Source organism: Triturus cristatus, chromosome 2_2, assembly GCF_964204655.1.
Source record: "Triturus cristatus chromosome 2_2, aTriCri1.1, whole genome shotgun sequence".
NCBI lineage: Eukaryota > Metazoa > Chordata > Amphibia > Caudata > Salamandridae > Triturus > Triturus cristatus.
The window spans coordinates 1167623678-1167640089 of NC_140582.1; the positions used below are offsets into that span (position 1 = coordinate 1167623678).

General features: G+C 48.6%; 1 protein-coding gene across 2 annotated transcripts in view; it reads right to left on the reverse strand.

The window, feature by feature from the left end:
• Positions 1-16412, reverse strand: part of LOC146863307 (uncharacterized) — a 200959-nt gene that overhangs the window by 82342 nt on the left and 102205 nt on the right. For both annotated transcript variants that reach the window (XM_085642717.1, XM_085642715.1), the window contains exon 4: positions 15931-16029. In XM_085642717.1, coding sequence (XP_085498843.1) covers positions 15931-16029 — 99 coding nt within the window. The remainder of the gene's footprint in view (positions 1-15930; positions 16030-16412) is intronic.

Below are 16412 nucleotides of genomic sequence, written 5' to 3' on the forward strand. Positions count from 1 at the left end.
TATACAGGAACCTCACAAATATTTTCTATGATATTCTGTAAGTTGGCAGCTGCATATGATTACACTTTTGCCATACCTACAGTGCACAAGACAACGTGTCCAGGGCCGGACTGGACTTGGCAGGCACCGGGCATTTCCCCAGTGAGCTGAAGGGGTGGGGGCCAGTTTTGTCACTGGGGGCTGGTTTTGCCCCCTAAACAAAAGCAGGAGCAGTGTTTCTTGCTAGCACCACCTCTCCCCAGGGCCGGTCGAGCAGCAATCTGCTACGGCTGGTTGCTGTTCCCAGTCCGGCCATGAACGTCTCGTCTATGGGCTCCGTCGCAGTAGGAATATGCTACTTACCAGTATGCATGTTCTTGCCATGTAGAGCTGCAGATCTACACACTTTTGCATAGATCGCCATCTGGTGTTGGGCCTGGATGTTTGCAGTTTGTTTTTCCTCTTGGAAAGTCTTTGGAAGTCACGAGGTTGGTGACTCCTCCCTTGGATCGTATTGCGCATGGGCTTCGGCTCCATCCTCAAGATTGTTTTTCGCCAGCAGGGAAAGATGGAGCGTAGTAATAACAGTGAAGAAACCCATGTGTGTTGTATCTAAATAAGATAGACTGGAACAGATACAGGTAGCCGGGGAGGCGGGTGGGCGTGTGTAGATCTGCAGCTCTACATGCCAAGAACAGATGCATACTGGTAAATAGCATATTCCGTTCGAGGCATATGAGCTGCAGATTACACACTTTTGCATAGACTATATAGCAGTTCCCAACCTTAGCGGCGACCACCGGTATCTGTTGCAGTGGTTTGAAATAGTGTTTTCAGTACAGCCTGGCCCACACTAGCTTGTTGCTTGGTTTGCACATCTACACAGTAATGTTTAGTGAAAGTGTGCGGTGTTGACCATGTAGCTGCCTTGCAGATATCATATAATGGGATGTTCCCTAGAAAAGCCATAGAGGCCCCTATCTTTCTTGTAGAGTGGGCTTTAGGGGGAACAGATAGCGTGCGTTTTGCTTTGTGGTAGCAAATCTGTATGCATTTTACAATCCACCTAGCTATCCCTGATTTAGAGATGGGGTTGCCTTTATGAGGTGGAGAGAAAGAGACAAACAGTTGCTTTGTCTTTCTGAAAGTTTGTGTTCTCTGGATATAGTAAAGCAAGGCCCTTTTAACATCCAGTGTGTGTAGAGCCCTTTCTGCAACAGTTTGAGGTTGCAAGAAAAAAAACGTTAATTCTACCGATTGGTTTAGATGAAAGGGTGAGATGACTTTGGGTAGGAATTTTGGGTTGGTATGGAGGACAACCTTGTTCAGGTGCATTTGGAGAAAAGGTTCTTGTATAGTAAGTGCTTGTATTTCAATGACCCTTCTAAGGGAGGTGATGGCTACCAGGAAAGCTGTTTTCCATGTGAGGAATTGCAGTTCGCATTTATGCAAGGGTTCAAAAGGCGGTCCCATTAGCCTTGTGAGCACTATATTTAAGTTCCACACAGGTAACGGTGGCACTCTGGGGGGAATTATTCGTTTTAGGCCTTCCATGAAGGCTTTAATGGCAGGCACTCTGAAAAATGATAGGTGCTGTCTGTTTTGTAAGTAAGCGGCAATTGCTGCGAGGTGTAGCCGAATGGATGTATATGCTAGGTTACATCTTTGTAGGTGTAGTAAGTAGCATATGATGTGCTGTATGGATGCATCTAGAGGGTTGATTGTGTTGTTATGGCAATAAACAACAAATCTTTTCCACTTGGCAGCGTAGCAGGCTGTAGTGGTAGGACGTCTAGCTTCTCTGATAACATTCATACAGTCAGGGAGAAGGTTTAGGTATCCGAACTCTTGGATTTCAGGAGCCAGACCGCAAGGTTGAGCTGAGCTGGGTCCAGGTGTCTGATTTCTCCATGGTTCTGGGTTAGGAGGCCTGGTGAGAGGTGTAATTTTTGGTGTGGCACTACTGAGAGTTCCAGCAATGTGGTGTACCACGGTTGTCTGGCCCATGTTGGAGCTACTAGAATGAGTGTGAGGGAGTGCTGCTGTAGCTTTCGCACCACAAATGGAATTAGTGGGAGAGGTGGAAAGGCGTATGCAAATTTGACTGACCAGTTCATCCATATCGCATTGCCTTTGGACAATGGGTGTGGGTATCTGGCGGCGAAGCTTGGGCATTTTTTGTTTTCGTGGGTGGCGAATAGGTCCATTTGTGGATGCCCCCACATTTGAAAGAACGGGTGAAGAACTTGCGGGTGAAGTTCCCACTCGTGGATCTGCTGCGTCTGTCTGTTGAGCAGATCTGCCATGGTGTTCTGGACTCCTGGGACATGTTGGGCTAGGAGAAAGATTTTGTGTGGAATTGCCCATCTCCATATGCTCTGTGCTAGTTGAGAGGGCTGTGGAGTGTGTGTGCCGCCTTGTTTTTGGATGTAGTACATGGCGGTCATGTTGTCCGTGCGGATAAGGACTGCCTTGCCTAAAATCTGTGTGTGAAAGGATTTTAGGGCTAGAAAGATTGCCAGTAGCTCCAGATGATTGATGTGGAGTAACTTTTGTTGCGGCGTCCATGTGCCCTTGTAACAAGGAGAGCGGGGAGGATTGTCGGCACGGGGCTGAGTGGTGGGAGGCTCGGGATTTCACGGGCCCTATGTTTTATAATCCACAGGAAGACGCATGGACAGCTTCAGGAACTGAGGATCCGACTACAGCAGACGCCTTCCCCTTTAACTGGGATGAGCTCTCGGACTACCCCACCCACTATGATGACACCCTGGGCCCGCAGCCAATAAAATCCGACCAAGAACAGTTGAGGGTGTGTATGAACACCGGAGCGGGAGACCTGTAGAAGGAAAGACGTGAGAAGGAGTTTGGAGAAGGAGATCGAGAAAGAGGAGAACGAGGACGCCTTGAGGACCGAGGACGGAGGTCAAGGGGAGAGAAGCCGGAGACAGGAGGACTCCGCAACCACGTATCGCCGAGCCGTGCCCACGGGGGAGCGTGGCTATCCCAGGTACGTGACCGTTTCACGGGCTGGGTCGGGAGGCGGGAGAAGGCGGAAAGTTAAGCTAACGCCACTCGCCGACTCGTTTGTCTCTGCACTATTCCCTTCCTCACTCGCACTGGTCCCATTGCACAGCGGCCGTAGCCTAAAGCGCACTTGAGCACCAGAGTATTGTCCTCACTTCCCCGTCCCCGTGTGAGAATAACGAGAACTTGTTTTCTGACCGCCACCTTTGCTTCTGTTTCTCTTTTGGGTCGCCGGCACATCGGAGTCCTCTACGCTGCCACACCTGCCCGAAGGACGGAACATCACAAGGAAAAGACCCCGGCGCCACTCTACCTCGACGGAAAGCAGAGATTCGTTTACCTATAGACTAAATTCCCCCTACTCGTTGGAAACAATCTGGCTGCGCCCACTAAAAGGGACTTTATCAAAATAAAACCTTCTCTGACTAGACGTAGAGTCTTGAGTCATTCATCTCATCCGCTCACAGCCCTGCACTGTGAGGTGTAGTAGATGAGCTCCCCAGCCGGAGAGCGATGAGTCTCTTGTCAGGATTATTTGTGGAACCGGGTCCAGGAACGGTCGACCTCTGGAAAGATTTGTGGTGTTCCACCACTGCAGAGAGCGATGGGTGCGACAGTCTACCAACACCAGATCTGTCAGTTGCCCCTGGGCCTGGTTCCATTGGCGCGCTAAGCACTCTTGGAGTGAACGCATCTGGAGTCTTGCATGAAGCACTATGAAACTGCAAGAGGCCATCATCCCTATCAGTTGCATAAACACTCTTTGTTGGGAGGAAGTGTTGAAGTATGAATTTTTTACGCAAAGCCTGAATGCTTGTGATCCTTGACGGATTGGGGTAGGCAATGGCTTTTGAGGTGTCTATGGTGGCACCGAGGTATTGCTTTATGTGGGATGGTGTTAGTTGGGACTTTTGGTGGTTCACCGTGAAGCCTAGTTGGTGAAGTAGCTGGATTGTAGTAGCGGTGTGGTGTACACATTGGTTGTAGGACTCGGCTTTTATGAGCCAGTCGTCCAGATACGGGAAGACGTGAATGTGCTGTCTTCTGAGGTGTGCCGCCACTACCGCTAGGCACTTGGTAAATACCCGTGGTGCTGTTGTGACCCCGAATGGGAGCACCTTGAACTGGTAGTGTTGCCCGTCCACTACGAATCTGAGGTACTTTCTGTGGGCAAGGTGTACCGGAATGTGAAAGTACGCGTCTTTCAAGTCCATTGTGGTGAGAAAGTCGTTCTGGGAGAGGAGCGGAAGTACCTGCTGAAGTGTTACCATGTGAAAATGGTCCGAATGTATGTATGTGTTTAGAGGCCGGAGATCTAAGATAGGTCGTAGAGTCTCGTCTCTTTTTGGTATCAGAAAATATAGGGAGTAGACTCCTACATTTTGCTGATCGTGGGGGACCTGTTCTATTGCGTGTTTTTGTAGGAGGGAGATCACCTCCTGTTTTAGTAACGTGGAATGTTCTTGTGACATTGGGCGTTGCCTGGGTGGAATGTCGAGGGGGGGAGGGGGGGGGTGGGGGGGTGGGGGGGGGGGGAGGGGGTAGATGTGTGTTCCAGGCAGTACCCTGAACGAATAATTTGGGTCACCCACTTGTCTGATGTGATGGACTCCCAGACGTGAAGGAAATTTTGTAGTCTGCCCCCGACCGGAGTGGGATGGTCTGGGGGGAGCAGGGGGGGGGGGGGGGAGTCATTGGGTAGGCGGTGTGGCAGAGCAAGCGGTATTTGTTTTGCCTCTGCCTTTATTGTTATTGCCTCTATAGCCGCCTCTTTGATAACCTTTTGTGACGGTGGAGTGAGGAGGGGATTTGTAGTAAAGGGACGCGCTATCTGAAGAGTAGCCTCTGCCCGTGCCCCGAAATGAAGAGCGGCGAAAGGAACGTCTAGGAGGGTGTGACTGTAGGGCTCCCATAGATTTCGCCGTATCTGTATCTTTTTTCATCTTCTCGAGGGCCTCATCTATTTTTGGACCGAATAAATGTTCCTGATCGAACGGATGGTTTAATATGGAGGCTTGTACCTCGGGTTTAAAGCCTGAAACTCTCAGCCAGGCGTGTCGACGGAGTAGGACACTGGTGTTAATGGCCCTGGAAGCTGTGTCTGCTGCATCTAAGGCACAGCGTATAGAGGTATTGGTTATGGTCTTACCCTCTTGGATTAATTAATTGCCCCTTTTTTATATTTTTCTGGGAGATGGTGCATGATGGTTTCTAGTTCATCATAATGCGCTCTGTCGTATCTGGCCAATAGCGATTGAGTGTTGGCGATACGCCATATATTAGCTGCCTGTGACGCAGTGTGTTTTCCTGATGCGTCCAGGAGCTTTGATTCCTTGTCAGGTGGTGGTGCTTCGCCTGACGCCTGGGAATTTGATATTTTTCTTGCTGTGGATACCACTAGGGAATCCAGTGGCGCTGGCCCTTTGATGTAGGCAGGATCTGTAGGGGCAGCTTTATAATTTTTTTCTATGCGTGGGTTTAGGACCCTAGCCCTGACTGGGTCTTTAAAAACCTCTGGCGCATGTTTTATTACCCCTTTGAGCATAGGTAGTATAGCAGTAGACCTATGTGCTGTATCAAAGATATCTAGGAGGAAATCTTCCTCTACTGGGTCAGTGTGTAGCTCTACCCCGTGATAATGTGCCGCCCTCTGAAGTAGGTGGTGAAAACCTAGTGAGTCTTCTGGTGGCAATGGCCTGGATGGATATAGGTCATCTTGTGGGACATCCGGAATGTCTGTATTATTATAATCATCTCAGGGGTCTGGGGATCCTGTAGGGGTGGGGTCTTGTGGCACATCTGCTGGGTCGTAGTATGGGTCCCCCTGATCATCATGGTCTGGAGACGGGGTCAGAGAGCGATGAGGCAGAGGTGGAGGGGGTGGAGGTGGAGAGGGTGGAGGAGGTGGAAGAGGCGGGGAAGGCACTCTGAAAGGGGAGGTAGCACAGTCCTTCCTCTTTGGAGGTGGAGGTGGAGCTGGTTTGTCCAAATGTCTCTTTTTAGAAGACAGTGCCAAATGTCCAGTTTTGGGATCCTTGGTAAGTGTCTTTTGCAAAGGATCCGGAGTAAAAAGTTCTTGCGACACTGGTTGTTCGGTCGGCGCCGACGTTTTCGGGGCCGACGGCTTCTTAGGCTTGTCTGTGCCGTGCTTTTTGGGAACCTCCAATTTTTTGTTCGGTGCCGAGACAGGCTTCGGCGCGGGAGTGTCGTTGCCGAGGGCCTTATGATATTTGGTCGGCACCGAGAGGCTGGGTTTGGACACCGAGGGTCTTGGTGTGGAGCTCGGTGTCGAGGTAGAGGCCGATCTTTTCTTCGGTGCCAAAGGGTGTTTTTCGGCACCGCTGGCAGGCTGGCTCGAGCCCGAGCCGCCGGAAGGCTTACTTGGCTTCGTCACTGGGCCCGAAAGTGGGGTGTTCGAAGCAGTGTCTTTGGTCTTGCCTAGGCCCGAAGGCGTGACCGAAGCCCTTTTGGGTGTTGGCGCGGGTGTGGGAGGGGGTATTTTACTCATGACCCTCTGCGCCGGGGTGATGTCCTCCACATCCGAGTCGTCGGCTTTGGAAGCACCGACGAAGTCCTCTTCGGTGTGCTGGTGTCCCGTGGCTTCGACGTCGTCCCCTAAGATGTCGACTGGAATGGAGGTCGAGGACTGTGCCATTTTTCGTCTGGCCCTTCGGTCTCGAATAGTCTTTTTGGATCTAAAAGACTTGCAGGCGGGACAGTCTCGAGCCTCGTGTTCAGGGGAGAGGTAGAGGTTGCACATCTCATGAAGATCGGTGTGGGGGAATTTGGACCCACATCGAGGGCACTTCTTGAATGGAGTTCTTTCTATCAGCCGGGACCGGAGCCTGGATAGGCCCGAAGGCCGCCGTCGATGACTGGAATCGAAGGTGCGTCGAAGAAGAAGGTGATTGAGGAGATCAGTATCTAAACAATACCGCGGAGAGCGAGGATTCCGCTTCGATCGTCGAACTGGAATGTTCGGAACCGGAGCTCGAAGTATTACATCCGAGCCCGATGGCGGAAAAAACACAATCTGAGGATGGAGCCGAAGCCCATGCGCAATACGAACCAAGGGAGGAGTCACCAACCTCGTGACTTCCAAAGACTTTCCAAGAGGAAAAACAAACTGCAAACATCCGGGCCCAACACCAGATGGCGATCTATGCAAAGTGTGTAATCTGCAGCTCATATGCCTCGAACACGTTGTTAGGGCTTTAGGGGCTAGAGAATTCGTGAATGTTTCTTGGTTCATGTTTACATGCTAATAAGAAATGCAATTCGATGCAGGGAAAGGATCCAATAGAAGAACTGCAACACTTACAAATTTGATTTTTAGGGAGTGAGGATATAGTCATAGATGGCATTCGGTGCTTGATTTGTATTCCAGTTCTTTCAATGGCTCAGCCCATGATTGGGTGTATAGGAGCAGCCGAGGCCCCTGTCTGGACTCTGCTTTTCATCTGAATGTATTTGCCTGCTCCCATTCAGCAAAGTATTGCCTGTGTGTGTGTGTGTGGGGGGGGGGGGGGGGGGGGGGGGGGGGGGATGGGGAGGGGGAGGGGTCGCTGGGCCCTGAGTCATGACGGATACCCTGGAAGTGGACCTGCCTTCATGATGTAAGCTCGGTCTGTTCTCTGCTGTGCCACACAGCCAGGACCGGACTGGCAACTAAAGCCTGCACTGGGAAAAAAATAATCGAGACCCACATTGCACCGTGGTAGTAAGGCCAGCAGCAAGCCTTACTTCCACTAGTGAGTTTGCTGGACAGGGCGAACACGTCCTGCCCCTAAAGAACATTTGATAAAGAATGGGGCCAAATCAGTGCTTAATTTGAGCTGGTGGTTGCAGGCACTCATTTTTTAATTTAATTCCATGTTCATTTTTTCCTCAAGAGACCGGGTTCGAGTCTCGGCAACGACGCTCAACATTCTGCGATTCTGGGCAAATCACTTAATCCCCGTGCCTAACAAAAAAATAATGTGTCCTCATGTAATGAAACTGGTGCTCATGTAAAGCGCTCTGATACCCGATGTCTCGAGTCTAGTTCGCGCTATATAAAACTCTAAACAAAAAACAAACAAACATGGAAGTGGGAAAGAATGTGAAAGAGAAAGATGGAAAACCGTGACAAAGGGAGAAAATAGGGATGAAAAACGACCCACAAGAGTGAGATAACGAGACAGGGGGTGTCTGGTGATGGATTAAAGAAGAGTGAGTTGGAGTCAAGAGCAAACAACCTTGATATTTGGCACTCAGACCTTCTTAGCGCCTGAACAACACACTGGACACGTGCATTTATTCTTTTACAAATGAAGCCCTGGTCCAAACGGTGCCAACTACAGCACACGTATCCACATACACCAGCCACACGCCCTCGGGATGTCCCGTGCAACCCATCCGTCAGGGCATGCAATGGAAATGAAAAGTGCAGGTGCTCATTATCCCAGAGTACCTGTTTGCTAATGACCGTATGGCCGGTTTGGTCCTGCAGACAACTCGAGAATGGGTTATGAGTTCAGGGTGGTCCTTCATTCAGCAGCATCCCATCATGCATCTGTGCAGAGGAAGTCTCACCAGTCAAAGTGTTTACGGCCCAATTTACTATGGCTCTCTGGGTATACGTGCAGCATTTTTATCAAAATATGCTTTTCGTGAACAAATAATAAATACATATCCTTTATTTTTAAATGCTGCTATTTACGCTCCATTTAGGAATTACGTTACCATTTTCGGGAATACTGTAGGAAAGTGGCTCTGTATATACTGTTCCCAAATAGGTACAGTGTGCACAGAGTCCACAGTCCCCAGAGGTTTGGCAGAGGCTAAAGTTAGATCTAACCTTACTCTCTAAAGTGGTAGCTTGGTCGAGCTGTAAGGCAGTATCAGAGGACAGTGTAAAGCATTTGTTGTACACACTCAGTCAGCAAACGGTCTCCCACACTCAAGAACTGAACTCTAGGCCAATGGTTTGTATATAAAAATATATGGTTGTTTTATTTTAGAACCAACAATAGGTATCAACATTTACTTTCTCAGAATGAGATGCTTTACTTAAACACTTTGCAATAGGCAATTGACTTTTGAATGCAATAGTTGTAGTTTGTTGCAATAGGCAACACAATTTCAAACACAATAATACATTGAGCTCAATGGGAATTTCAAGTTAAATGCAAGTGATTACTTTTAGGATTACTTTTCTAACTCCAGCTCTGGATCCTAGATTCAGTCCTGGGACAGGTGAGTAAATACAATTTAGTTACTGTTGTGATTTTTAAGCAATATTTTGGTATTTTAAAAGTTGCCACTTAGAAACTTTTTCTAATGAAATCACCAATGTTATCCTATGGGAGGAAATTCACTTAGCAGGTAAGTGGGGTTATTGTTACTTTTTCTAGCTCAGCGTTGGATCCTGGATCCAGCACTAGTGTACCGCCTGTAAGCAGCTGAGAGAATGCGTTTAGGTTATACAGGCGATTTTTAACGAATATTTGTAAGTTTGCAAAATCGACAATTAGAAACTTTTTCAGCAAAATCCAGGCAATGTTATCCTATGGAAGGAAATTCAAGTTGCAGGTAAAGTATGTTCTCGTTACTTTTGTAATCCAGTGCTGGGCTCCTAGGCTCAGTACTGGGACATCCATCTAAAACAGGTAAGTAATTACGTTTTCAGAGTTGGTACGATTTAAAAAAAATATTTGTAGTTTGCAAAAATCGACACTTAGAAGAAATTTCACAGAAAAATAGTCAATGGTTTGCTATGGAAGAAAAAGGAGTTAGCGGTAAGTATGGTTTGTAATTACTTTTCAGGGTCAGTGCTGGGCACCAAGATCCAGCACTGGGATCTCTCCTAATAGCTGGTGAGTATTTCCGTTTTCATTACTCAGTTGATTTTAGGTGAATATTTGAAAGTTTAGAAACTCCACACTTAAAAGAAATTTCAAGTGAAACCAGTCAATGTTACCCTAAGGAAGAAAAGTGAGTTATCGGCCTTTGGGCAAGTACTCGACTGGCAGAGTTAAGGTTCTGGGTAAAGACTCAGGGGTCTCCCAGGGTCAGGTAAGTACAGTTGTTACACCCTCAGCGACACAGGAGCAGCCGGGTGCAGAGTGAGTTAGGCCCAATGTTATCCTATGGAAGGCAGGGAGCCCTTGGTTGGTGGCTGCTGACTAGCAGGCCACGCGGCTGTGGGAGCTGGGCTCCTGGTCACTTGCTCAGGGCAAATGGGAAAGTAGGTAGAGGTTGCACAGCCAGGGGCACTTGGGCGGCTGGGTGCAGGGTGCTTTTGAGCCGTTGGGCGCTCAATGGATTGCAATGGAGAAGCTCAAGAACGAACAAAGGCTGCAAGCTCGGGGACGAAAATTCTTCAGGTGCGACCACCACTTCGAGAGGTAAGTTGGGTAGTTGGAGGATAGGTAGGTACCCAGGAGTTGGGCACAGGGGGCCGCAGGGCGCCGGGTGCAGGGGTGCCTTTTGGTGTCAGGAAATCTTACCCTCTGTTGATCGCGGTTGGGGGAGTCCCTGGTTCTGAGGCTGCAGGCGTCGTCAACAACATCAAGGTGGGTCCTTGGGTGCCGGATTCAGGGTCACAGTCACCTGGGGGACGTCCTTGTGATCTTTGTCCACTCCAGCACAGGCCAGGCTTGGTGGGTGCAGAGTGTGCAGGGTTCGCGGTTCCTGGTTGATGTCAGAGGTCAGTTACTTGCTTTGAGCAGTGCCACTGCTCGTGGGAGTCCCAGATGCTCAGAGTCACAAGATAGCCAGGTCCTCCTTGGTTTGTGAGGTTGCTGGCCATGGGAGATGCCGGGATTTAGCAGGAGCAGGTTCGAGGGTCGACAGGCCGGTAGGGCTGGGGCCAAAGCAGTTGGTGTCTTCCTCTTTTTAGCAGCTGCACGGCAGGTCTTCTTTCTTCTTGCTCTTCTTGGCTGTTTCGGAATCTGGATCTAAGGAAGGAAGGTTCAGGGTGCCCCTAAATACTAAATTTAGAGGCATTACAGGTAGGTAAAGGGCAGGGACCACTGGGTCCCTGCCCTGGGGTGGGTACACCCCTATCCTGCCACTCTCCTGTGGGAGGGGGGCAGTGGCCTAGTCCTGATTGGGCAGGGCTCCCCATCTTCAAGATGGCGAGAGCCCGAAGATGTGCTTCACTTCGCCTCCCCCACCTGAGGGGTGGGGTTGGCAGAGACTGGCACACCCCCTGTCCTTCATTGGGGTTTCCGGCCAGTCTTCCCGCCAGAGTGGGGATTTAGAACCGGTAGGGGCCAGTGGCTCAGTACAGCAAGTGGCCTGGAGAAGCTTACAAAGGCGGCATGCCTTTGAAGCTTCCCCTGCCCATCCTTGGGGAGGAGACCTAGCACCTCACCCAGGATGTGCATTGTTGCAGCCCCAGGAGAGCGGATGGCTCTTAATCCAGGGGTCCTGCAACATGTCTGCTGTGTGGCAGGCTAGGCAGCTCCTCAGACCAGACGTGGATTGTAGGTTAGGTTCAGGGGGCATCTCTAAGATGCCCTCTACCGTGCATTGTACATTAAATCCTGCACTGGCATCAGTGCGGGTTTAATGTGCTGAGAAGTTTGATACCAAACTTCTCAGGCTTCAGTGGCGCTATCATGGTGCTGTGGAGTTTGTGTTTGATGATCTCCCAGCACCATTTACTCTTAAATGGCAGCACTGCACTTACAGTGCCCAGGAATGGACCTGGGTACTGTAGGGGCACAGGGCTCATGCTCCTGTACCCACACCACTGGCATAGGGCACCCAGCTAGAGGGGAGGCTGATGTATGCCAGGGCAGTGTATGTTGTGGGCATGACACACAGGGATGTGTGCCATGTCGACTCTCTGTCCTATACCCAGACACTCAGCCTGCAAGGGCAGTGTGTTTGTGTTTGGGTACAGGGCCTCTAAGGGTGGCACAATAAGTGCTGCAGCCCTTAGAGGCCTTCCCTGGTCACAAGGCCCTGGGTACCTAGGGTACCATTTACCAGGGGCTGACATGTGGCCAGGGTTTGCCAATTTGGGTTCTAGGTTTCAGCACAGTTTTTAGGGAAGGAACATAGGCCCTGGGCACCTGATTGGCAGGAGCCCAGGGCACACTCAGTCTAAGTACATTCAGCAATTAGTGGTGCATACCATGCAAGTAAGATGGCACTCTCTCACAACAATGGAGTCGATGCCCATGCGCACTATTACCAAAAGGAGGAGTCATCTACCTTGTAACTGCAAAACACTTCTTCGAAGAAAAACAACTTGCAAACATCTGGACCCAGCACTAGATGGCAGGAGTATGCAAAGCATGTGATCTACAGCTCACATGCCCCGAACACATCTTTTTCTACAGCCATCTTATTTTTATGCAGTTTCTTTACTTGCGTTTGATCTAACAAAAAAAGGAGACCTAACTTTAGAAGTGCTTTCACTTCGCGGGCCTTTAAACTTGAGAGCAGCAAGAAGAGCAGGAGGTTAGTGAGACAAATGATAAATGGTCAACGTTTTTCCTTTTTTTTTTTTAGCATGTATGGAAAGGGAATCCATGGGCTGTGGATCTCTAGAGAGAAAAGAAAACTCATGTCTTAAGTTCTGAAGGCTTTGCCTAGTAGCTGCTCCATGCGGTAAAAGTACTGTCTTCTAAACTTTGAGTTTTGGTATCAAGAATTTCAAGCCTCGAGACACTTCACCCTGGGAAGCAGTGTTCAATACTGCAATGGTCTCCAACAGTTGCTGCCATTTTTTTTAAACTTTCTAGTCTTGGATGCAAGGTCAGACACCTGCTCTGAAAGTGTTTTCCGTATTCGGTCCTTAAATTTGTGAGTTTATATCCTGAAATATTATTGCTGTTGTGGACTTGTAGAGCTTTTCAAACACAACAAACAAGTGTCAAAAGAGTAGTAGGATTCCTATTACAGGCTTGTTTATCAGTAACAGGCTCATCAAGAGTGCTGTGATCTATAGCTTGTTTGAAAAGACCCCTCACCCCTACCATTATGATGGCACTAGGTTGGAGGTCAAAACATGTCTGGTTTTTGCACATTCACTAGAAGGGATAGACCGCTCTCTGTCCTCTGAACTCCGTAATATAAGGCTGTGTAACTTAGGAGTTCACCAGTTTGCAGTCAGTTGAACAAGTTCTCTTATCCTTAGGATTCGATCGCTTTATTCTCAGGAGTGAATGAATTGGCAATGTTCAGCTATACGTCCTCTTATTTGACCCCGTAGTCATATTGTAATTGCTGCAGGGGATCGGATCCGAGAAAAGTCAGTAAGCAATAATCACATAAACAAAGTATGGGTCAGTATCAGGCTACTCTCCAATTAATTATTCCTATTTTCTATTCTAGCCCCACAATGACCATCCAGAGCCTAAAAAGGTTTGCAGTGTTCAACTTACTGTGTGTTTGTTTGGAAACTCAGCAACTAAGTATTAGACAGAAGGCAGGTACAGGATTACCGCAATGCGGGAGGTGGGGATTGATTAGTTCTTGTAATAGTCATTGTCAGAATGTCTCATGTTTCTCACCAAGCCCTCTGTCGGGTCTTCTCTACACTACGGTTTGTAATAATAATGTTTGCTAACTACCCCTGTCTGCGCCAGTACTTTGCCAGCAGAATTCTTACTGTTGTGAGCTATGTATGGCTGCAAACTGGCACCGGTCACACCAGTGCTCTAACATGGCTATGGCTCCTCTTCTGCTTCAGCATGGACGGAGCCTACGATGGTGCTGGTGGTCATGCCATTGCTAAATCCTGGCTTTGGCTTTATTCTTCTCCAGTGTGGTCTGTCGGAGCCTCTGATGGTGCTGCTGATCATGACATTGCTAAACGCTGGCTTCAGCTTTATTCTTCTCCAGTGTGGTCTGTCGGAGCCTCTGATGGTGCTGCTGGTCATGCCATTGCTAAACGCTGGCTTTGGCTTTATTCTTCTCCAGTGTGGTCTGTCGGAGCCTCTGATGGTGCTGCTGATCATGCCATTGCTAAACGCTGGCTTCAGCTTTATTCTTCTCCAGTGTGGTCTGTCGGAGCCTCTGATGGTGCTGCTGGTCATGCCATTGCTAAACGCTGGCTTTGGCTTTATTCTTCTCCAGTGTGGTCTGTCGAAGCCTCTGATGGTGCTGCTGGTCATGCCATTGCTAAACCTTGGCTTTGGCTCTTATTCTTCTCCAGTGTGGTCTGTCGGAGCCTCTGATGGTGCTGCTGGTCATGCCATTGCTAAACGCTGGCTTTGGCTTTATTCTTCTCCAGTGTGGTCTGTCGAAGCCTCTGATGGTGCTGCTGGTCATGCCATTGCTAAACCTTGGCTTTGGCTCTTATTCTTCTCCAGTGTGGTCTGTCGGAGCCTCTGATGGTGCTGCTGGTCATGCCATTGCTAAACCTTGGCTTTGGCTCTTATTCTTCTCCAGTGTGGTCTGTCGGAGCCTCTGATGGTGCTGCTGGTCATGCCATTGCTAAACGCTGGCTTTGGCTCTTATTCTTCTCCAGTGTGGTCTGTCGAAGCCTCTGATGGTGCTGCTGGTCATGCCATTGCTAAACCTTGGCTTTGGCTCTTATTCTTCTCCAGTGTGGTCTGTCGGAGCCTCTGATGGTGCTGCTGGTCATGCCATTGCTAAACCTTGGCTTTGGCTCTTATTCTTCTCCAGTGTGGTCTGTCGGAGCCTCTGATGGTGCTGCTGGTCATGCCATTGCTAAACGCTGGCTTTGGCTTTATTCTTCTCCAGTGTGGTCTGTCGGAGCCTCTGATGGTGCTGCTGATCATGCCATTGCTAAACGCTGGCTTTGGCTTTATTCTTCTCCAGTGTGGTCTGTCGGAGCCTCTGATGGTGCTGCTGGTCATGCCATTGCTAAACGCTGGCTTTGGCTTTATTCTTCTCCAGTGTGGTCTGTCGAAGCCTCTGATGGTGCTGCTGGATATGCCATTGCTAAACCTTGGCTTTGGCTCTTATTCTTCTCCAGTGTGGTCTGTCGGAGCCTCTGATGGTGCTGCTGGTCATGCCATTGCTTAACCCTGGCTTTGGCTCTTATTCTTCTCCAGTGTGGTCTGTCGGAGCCTCTGATGGTGCTGTTGGTCATGTCAGTGCTGTGCTAGGCTCTGGCTCCTCTTCTGCTCCAGGGTGGTCTGTGGGAGCCTCTGATAGCACAGCCAGTCATGTCAAGGTTGTACCACGGCTTTGGCTCCTCTTCCCTCCAGTGTGCTCTGACGGAGCCTCTGATGGTGCTTCCAGTCACTCCAGTGCTGTACCATGGCTTTAGCTCCTCTTCTACTCCAGCGTGGTCTGTTGGAGCCTCGGACTGTGCTTCCGATCACACTAGTGCTGTACCATGGCCCGCCCCTTCTCCAGGTACACTGACAAGCAAGCTCTTTACGGTGTTTAGCTAAAAAGTGCTGATTTCAGAGGCATACATTCTGTTTTTACAAAGTAGCAATATGGTAGAGAGGACTAGAATTACAAATTATTGGTATCATCATTGAAAAATAATTTCTATTCATTCTACTGTGCCAATTCTTGGGTACAGCGGACTCACTCCTTGAACTGGTGAGGGGGTACTTTCTATTTTTTTGGCTTGGCTGTTCATAACTTTGTCAGGGTACCTATTTTTTTTACAATTTATTTTCGACACTTTTTGTTCAGTTGTCCATATCCCTCCAAAATGAGACCTATTTTCATGACTACAAAAACAGTTGTGCTAGCTAGAGTTGGAACAGGACAGTTTTAGCGTATCCAATGTATTGAATGCAGACAGCATTCAAACTTGTAAGTAAAAACATCACTGTTCTACAAGTTCTCTGTTGCAAGTTTACAACTCAATATTTAAACAAAAAGGAAATTCAGTACATATGACAAGGATTATTTCCCAGTTCATCTGGATCTTACTATTTTAACAAAGTTCTTTTCCATTGAACATACTGCCAAACAAAGTTTCATTTTACATCTCACCTGGTCATTGTTATCTGCCCTCGAATCCAGTCTTGGCTTTTTATTTAATGGCTCCCAATGTTGTTCACACTCTGCTGTCCAATCCATTTCGAAGTACCCCTAGAATAAAAATGACAAAATTACAAGCACACATAAATACATGTATTTATCATCACTAAAGTAGTCAAATTTGCAGTTACAGAAAGGTCTAAATAAGTATGCTAGGCTGGATACAGCAGTTGAGGGTGTTTGGAATGGTAGAAAGCAAACCAAAAGCATTTAGTTGGTCTTGAACTGTAAGACCAGAAATGAAAATGGTAGAATAGAACGAGTCACAATAATTTACAATGATTCTGATTGATTCACGCATTAGCATCCAGCACTGAGTGATATGTGGCACAGGTAGGCTGAAACATGGCTTCGGGACCTACACCTGGGTCCATGCATGCCAAGAATAGTGACTCACGACTTACAAAAGTGGATGAGCACAAATGCTTCAATTA